The sequence below is a fragment of the Octopus bimaculoides genome, chromosome 4, assembly GCF_001194135.2.
Source record: "Octopus bimaculoides isolate UCB-OBI-ISO-001 chromosome 4, ASM119413v2, whole genome shotgun sequence".
Lineage (NCBI taxonomy): Eukaryota > Metazoa > Mollusca > Cephalopoda > Octopoda > Octopodidae > Octopus > Octopus bimaculoides.
Window position 1 is genome coordinate 95323305 of NC_068984.1, and position 8379 is coordinate 95331683.

The following is an 8379-nucleotide window of genomic DNA, read 5'->3' on the forward strand; positions in this document are numbered from 1 at the left end:
CTTAAATCCAATTTTTTGCCTTATATTTTTTTTCATGATATTTAACCTCACAATTTTTTTTGATACAAATTTTTGTTGCATGGTGTCTTGCAAACAACTCACACATGCGAGTGCTACCAGTCGAGAACTCCGCATACCGGAAGCCAGCAAGTGTATGGGGTCATCAGGAGAGAATGCACGCCATTTCGGGGCCTACCTCTTCATGCTTTCTTCTATCATTGAAGCTAAGATAAATATATTTCGCTTTTAAAATAAAAAAGTTATTTAGATCTAAACTTGATTGGTGGTGTTACTTACTCCCCTGTAATGTTGCTACAAATTTTGATGTAAACTTTTTTCTACTGGATCAAATCTCAATATTTTTATGCCAAAATGTATCTAGGGACTAGTCCTTCTTCAAAAATGTTATCAGTTTTCAAGCTCTGAAAGGTGCTGCATGTGAGTAAATTGCAGCCTTAAGAATGTTATTCAACTACTACTGTAGTTGAATGGTATGCATATCTATTGGTTACCCATCATCACCACCATAACCACCACCACAAAAAAAAAAAAGAAAAAAGAAAAAGAAAAAATGAAACAATCAAGTTAACAAACATTGACACTTACTTTGTGATTGTACCATCTATATCAGAGATAATGATTTTCTCATGGCTTTTCCACAAATAAATATGAGATGTACATCGGCAAGTACCTTGATACTGAGTTGTCACAGAGAATGTTACCTCATTGCTGCCCTCATGAAGTCCAAGTTTGCTCTGTAATAATAAAATGGAAGTTGTTTTAAAAACTCGTAAGGGGTAATGTTACAGCAGTTGCTAAAATACTTTTCATTTTACAAGGTACATGGTTAATTTTTCTTTTCTATTTACAGTTTTACATCCATTCTTTCTAGTTAGTGTATGGGAAATGAAGGGCCACATTAACAGGGTAGTTCTACAACTTCCACTTTACACTTTGCCTGATTCTTTCTACATTTCTTCTCCAATTCTTAGCTAACTCTATCATCTTCTGCCAACTAACCCTGATTTTAAAACTTGTACTGTCTTCTTCACCCAAACATCACACCTTCAATTCTTTCCAGCCCAAGTTACAGTATCTTGCTATCTCTCTTTCTCCATTTCTTACTTTCAGTTGAAGTACAAGGTCTAGAATGCTTGATTTTTCACTCTTCACAGCAAATTAACTTATTGATTAATGATTGACACAAACCATAAGTTTCTTTGAATTCCTCAGCTAGCCCACCAAACTGAAAGTAGCTGCTTCTTGTGGTGGAGTAAATAGCTATAAATAATAATTTGCTATCTTGCAGTAATAAGTTCAATTCCTTCTGTGATGAGCATTTAGCTGTGATAATTGAACAACCTGTCAATCTCATGTCATCTGTTTAGCAATATAAAATACAAAAACTGGAGTTGTGAGCCAGCCCTATGGATCCTTGTCTTCAGTTGTGATGAAATTTTTTATATAAAAGCAACTGTCATAGTTGTTTAGCCCTAGGTCGGCACTGATCCACATGTCTTATGACTAACATCCTCCCAGCTGTGACTATTCTATCTTTTAATTCAGATATCATGTAACTAGACCCCCGTACCACACTTTTATTTGTCATTTTCTTCTCAATTTTGCAACCAAAGTAAACAACATTCGGATCTTTTTTAAAACGGGGGCCACATTTTTCATTAATGTTTTACGTATACTTATCTATTTTGTGTTATAGAACAGAAAAATATTTTTGTATTCGAATTTATTTCATGTAAAAAATTGTCTTATTTCGATAATTTCAACAAATCACTGACGTCCATTCAGTCGATATACATTAAGTGCCGACTACATAAACAAACGATTCTTCGTTTTATTTGCTTTTTTCATTTTAAATTTGCTTTAACCCTAACGTTAGGGTTAGGGTTACTTAATGTATATCGGCTGAATGGACGTCAGTGATTGGTTGAAATTACAGAAATACGACAACTTTAACATGGAATAATTTATGGATTTCTTTTTTTTTAAAGAAGACTAAGAGAAAAAGATGTTTTATATGACACATTCTACCAGTGTTCCAAGTTTCAAAGTGTTTCGTTAATGAAAAATGTGGCCCCCGTTTTAAAAAAGATCCCAACATTCTGATATAATCTCTCCTTTCAAAGAGAGACATATCTCTGGAACAGCAGAGACTTTCCTTCTCTTTCTCAACAAAGACAAATGTCTGAAATCTGAGGTTTTTTCACTTCTCATGATAAATTAAGTTACTGAAATCATCTACAAACTCTCTTATAAATTAATGAAACTGTTCTTTCTACAATGAAGGACGCAAGGCAATAGGGTATGATTTGAGGAGACTTGGTTGCTATTTCTAGCAGGCTGAGCAACCATACTAAAACTCTTTGATTGGTTTGTGAAAGCAATTGTATTATTTTCAAATGGATACTTTTTCCTGATGAATCACCCAAATGGGAAACCTGAGGAAGAACACAGTACAATTGTGGTAGAGTTTAGACTCATAACCATATGATTAGTAGGCCACAGATATTGGCATTCTTACCACAATTTGCTAAGCAAGAATATATATTTGATAACCATTTCATCAACAACACAAAATGGACTGTGGGCTGCAACAAAGTTACCTAACTGCCAGAATGATGCTCAACATATTCAAAGCATCCAATAGAAGATTAGAAACAGAAATTTACTCACAATTTCTTCAGAAGTGAGACGTAGAGATTTCTTGAAGCGATCTTTCTTTTTGTCTGTTGGTGATTGTGTGTCATTAGTGGAGGTATTGGTGATTGTGTGCTGAACTGTGAGACTGTTAGTAGGTTGTGGGTGTGGACTGTTAGAATCAGTTCGAAGACATTCTTGTTCTGAAATATCTGTGTCTGTGCCAGTGGAGATTATTTCATCTTTGTTATCAGAATGTATATGAATCCGAGTCTCATTTGTTACTTCTGTCTTTATAATGTTCTACAACATTAAGCAAACACATTTATAAATGAACTGCTGGAGCAAAGATTTTTACAGTCAGATATTCTATCATATGCCACTCATTCTTTCAGGTGAGGTATCATATCTTGTTATATATACGACAAAATAAAACAAAGAGAATTAGTTGGTCTATCAATTCATATGCAAATCAACACTGAGAAGTTATCATATATGTGTGTGCATGCACACACACGTATAAGTTTAGTATTTATTCTACTCACTTATTTTGTCAAGTTGCTAAATTACAAGAACATAAACAAACCAACACTTTGTTAAGCTAGGAGGTGACAAACACAGACAAAAAGACACACACATACACATAGCAGGCCTCCACACAATTACCAAATTCATTCACAAAGCATTGATCAGTCTGGAACAATAGTAGAAGATGTCCAAATACCATGCAGAGGGACTGAACCCAAACCCCATGTAAGTGTATATGAATGACAGTATAAATGTACAGTGAGAAAAACTGGGTATAAGCAAAATAAAATGTAGTATGCAAGAAAAATTCTGTGCTGGTATGGACATGTGATATGTATGAATGAGGACAGCTGTATAAAGAAGTGCAGATCACTTAATATGGAGGGAGCTTTTAGAAGAATGAGACGTAGGAAGATATGGGACAAAATGTTGAATGCTGACCTCAGGACCCTGGGCCTGATAGAAGAGATGACAAAGAACTGGGATGTCTGGTGATATGTATTTTTCAAGAGAACTGGTGGTCCAAATTGGATATGCAATCTATGTCTTTTCAAAACATTGTCTGGTTAAAAAGCCACATCAGATGCCATGATTGATCTAAGGTGCAGGTACAGGAAGTGGTCAGACTCTGCAAAAGGAGTAGACAACCACCATATATATATATATATATATATATGGATACTTGTCAGGATGGAAACTGAACTAAACCAAGCTCTGACAGAAATAACAAAATTACTATGTCTGGTTCTGACCACACTTGCCACGTCTGCTTTGTGAGAGACATTGTTTTCTTCATTAAAACAAGTAAATAATTATATGAGGTGTACTCAAAGTGAAGGTAGATTGAGTGATTTGGTCTTCATTTCTGCTGTGGCAGAGTCATTGGCACCTCTGATGGATTGGAAAATGGACTAGCTGGACTCTTTTAAAGAGTTGTCGTTGGTAGTAGTGGAGAGAGCATTTTGGTAGTCTTGCAAAGTATGTTGTGTGAACACAATGATTAAACCTCTGCTGCATAATATAAAAGTGGTGATGAGATATTTGAAGCTTGTGTAGGACATTTAAATTTTGTTTTGGTACGAAACAAAAGAAAATATTATCTAACATGGAAGATTTGTTGGCTCGTATGGTGCAGTTGCAACAGCAGTTATAGCAACAATAACAATGCCAACAGTTACAGGAAGTAATGTCTGAAATAGTCTGAAAACACTTCGGGTTCATTTCCATCAGACAGCGTAGCACATTCAGTTGGAGAATTTATTCATAATCCAGAAGAAGGCACTACTTTTTCTTCATATTTTAAAAGATACGAAGAAATTTTCAAAGAAGAATGTAAAAATTGGAATGACAAGAAGGTGTGACACTTTTAAGAAAGTTATCCCCTCCTGAACATGAAAAATACTGTAACTATATTCTGCTGAAGAAATCAGGTGAAATTTGTTTTGATGAAACAATTAATTTGTTATCGAGAATTTTCAGTGAAAGGAGTTCCCTGTTCAGTACTTGTTGACAATGCTTAAATTTAGTTAAAAAGGATGAAGATTTTGCCACCAATGCTGGGGTCATTAACAGAGAGTGTGAAAAATTCTACTTAAATGAATTAACCCCGGATTTGTTCAAATGTCTAATTTTTGTTCACGGATTAACAGCAAGAAAATATGATGATATACGTTCCTGTATATTAACAAAATTAGGCAGTGGTTGAAGAATGCCAGAGGATTATAAATTTAAGACATGATGCAGATAAAACTGAAGAAAAAGATTGCTCTCAGATACATGCGCATCATCCTGAAACAGATAACAAAAAAGAAAAAAAAACCAAATCCATGCTATGGGTGTGGAGGTTTACATTTAAAAAATTGTAAATGTTTTGATTGTGGAAAAGCTCACATTGTATAGCAAAACAAAAAGAAGGGTCAAACAAAAAAAAATTCTAGAAAGAATGTATTGTTAAAAAAATTCTAAGGCTCAGAACAGAAAATTTGTGTCCATAAAAATGAATAATGTGAATATCAAGTTACAACTGGATAGACTTGAAAAGCTTGGCATATTGAGAAAATTGATTACTCAAAATGGCCTCCCCTATAGTTTATGTCAAGAGAAAAAATAATAAAATCTGAGTATGAGTTGATTTCTCAATGGGATCAAATGAATATTTTATGCCATATAATTACTCATTACCAAGAAATTTTTGTGAAGTTGAATGGAGGAAAATTTTTTTCAAAGTTGGACCTATCTGAAGCATATTTGTAGGTAAAAGTTGATGAGGAATGTTCAAAATTATTGACAATAAATACTTATAAAGGCATAAATTTAATTGACTCCTCTTTGGTATAAAGGTAGCACCTGGCATTTTCCAACAAATTATGGACATTATGCTTGCAGGTTCAGATTTCACTGTAGCTTACCTTGATGACATACTCATAGAAAGTGAATCTTGAGGTCAGCATACTGAGCATGTTGAAAAGGTCAGGTGTAACCCAGTACAACCTGTTGCATGCATGGGGACATCAAGAAATTGGTGAAAGCTGGTAGAGGTTGCGTAGGCAGCAGCCAAAGTACCACCAGTAAAATACCTATCATGTCTCGTGAAAAGGCGGCAAATCAGCAGAATACATTGAAGAGTTTTGCTAGAGGCAAGTAAGAGTTGGTGTGTTAGTTACACGTTGAACTCGCACTGAACACGTAAGTTGCCATAATGGTAGTTGTTTGAATTACTGTGTTGGTTTCATCACTAGAATGTGGTAAGGGTTTGATTCCCCTGCTCACAATATATTGGATGCAGCTGTGCAGTGTTAATCAGCTAGAGGAGATGTCTTCTTGGGGTTAAAAAATCATACTAAAGTCCTATTGAGCAAAAAACAAGAGTGCTAACAAGAATGCTTAGTACAATGAAAAACAAGAGTGCTGTGTGCAAAAAACAAACAATACTACCTAAGAGTTGGGTAACTGTTATGTTACAACATCTGGCAAGGAGTCATCAGGATAGAAAAGTGACAATGTAAAAAAGAAATAAAAATTCCAGATGTCAAACTCCAGGCTAACAAGAAAAGGCCAAAATTCTGTGTGAAAAGGCCAAAATTCTGTAAAGATTCAAATTCCTAATTTCAAATTCCAGGCCGATACTGTGTGAAAAAGCTGATTCTATGTGAAAAGGCTGATATTGTGTAAAAGATACTAGAAAAATAAAAAAAAAATATTAACTTCCAACGGAAGTCAATCTCAAAGGAGGAGATATTGCGGTTTGAGTCACTGACATCCCTAGTGAATTGGAGAATGGACTAGCCGAAGTCTTATAAAGAGAGAGAATTTTGGTGGATCTGTGAAATATGTTGTGTGAACACATTGATTAAACCTCCGCTGCATAATTTATCTATACCAGCCTGTGGCAGGATATAAAAATTTCCATGAACAAAGACCTTTTGAAGATGAAGGTAGAGTGTGGGGCTGATACAATTAGCAAAGTGATCAATGAGTTTACCAGAAAGAAATGAAGAATTGAACTGATTTACAAATAAATTTTCAATATCTCCAATATCATAGTAATATCAGTTATGTCAGGAGATAAAGAAATACAATAAAAGGAGCTGAATGGATAACAACAGTTCAAAATATATCAAATGTGTTTTAATAGCATGGTAATTTATTTATAACTAACAGGAACTGTGAATATTTCATGGAATTAATGGTAAACCTATTAGGTTATTTCTGAAAACTTTATCCAAAAAACCTGAAAGCATAGCCTGTGTTGTGTCTGTATGGAAAGATAGTCACTCATCTGCTGCTCAGTGAAAAGCGAAAGAAATTGGAATACAATGATTACTTAATGCACTTTATATATACATTTTATACACTTTATGCACAATCTTACAGACCTAATACACATCACTCATAAAATAAATATTCACTCTTATTTTTCCATTTTCCCCATAAACAAAAAAAAAAGAAGATATCCCATACATATGATACAACCTTTAGTTAAACTGCATATATCTGCCACGTATATAAGCATGAATATTTCGTAGAATTTCACTTATGCGCATGCACGCACACACACACACACATATATATATATATATATACACACACACATATATATATATATATATATATATATATATATATATATATATATATATATATAACACACACACACATATATAACAAAACAAAATACCACACCTCACCTTAAATCACTCCCATACATATCAACCCACAACCCCCGAAACAATGAAGCATACAACACAATTATACAAAATCTCCCTCTGCTCACTCAAGACCCGAAAATGACAGCAACCTAAATACACACAAACTACTAAAATGCAAATGACAAGACAAATCACTCGAGAGACTCCTAACAAATGCAAAACTATACTCAATACAAACGATACTAACAGTTAAAAAATGCAGATGACCTAATTGTGGTACATGCCCATACATAACTGAAGGCTCAGAATTCACATTCCAGCAAGGACAAAAATTCTCAATTAAGACCAACTTCACATGTGCTTCCCAGAACCTTATCTATGTCTTAACCTGCTCAGGTTGTGGTCACAATTATGTGGGCCAAATGAACCTTACTCTGAGATGCAGAGTCATGCTACATAAAGAACAGATTCGTTTCCCACAGGCAGATATCACTGAGTGGACACATCGACAGATGTGCAAGTAAAAAAATGCCGAATTTTCATATTTTCCCATTATACCAATGCAAAGATTCAATCTCAATACAAGAATGCCTAAACAAGGAAAATCTGTTCATACAAAAGTACAGACCACACCTCAATATACAACTTTGACCATTTAAAAATCATTCTCTCCCTTGCCACCTGTTGCTACCCTTGGTTTACTATGTAGACTCATTCTTCTTACTCTTCAAACATCCAAAATGATGAAACCCCTCTGTCACAAGAACTGATTACTGTACAATGTCCCTTGAAAAGCTAATTTAAATAGCGAAAATTGGTTGGATTTCACGACATCCATATAATATGTATGTATTTATAAAAAGATATTAAACTATATGAAACGAAGGCATTTCTCTTCCACTTTTTATATTTTTTTTTTACACATACATTCAACTCATAATTTTGCCACGTGATGTATACCAAATCTTCAGTATCTTTACACCTTGTATATTTTTATATAGCTACACACACACACACATACACACATATATATATATATATATATATA

The 8379-nt window shown here is 34.2% G+C and overlaps 1 protein-coding gene across 2 annotated transcripts in view; it reads right to left on the reverse strand.

The window, feature by feature from the left end:
• The window catches only part of LOC106867303 (phosphatidate phosphatase LPIN3), a 137213-nt gene that overhangs the window by 24981 nt on the left and 103853 nt on the right, over window positions 1-8379 (reverse strand). For both annotated transcript variants that reach the window (XM_052967291.1, XM_014912142.2), the window contains 2 exons: window positions 2692-2958; window positions 607-755 (listed from right to left, as the gene is read on the reverse strand). In XM_052967291.1, the coding sequence (XP_052823251.1) occupies window positions 607-755; window positions 2692-2958 (416 nt within the window). The remainder of the gene's footprint in view (window positions 1-606; window positions 756-2691; window positions 2959-8379) is intronic.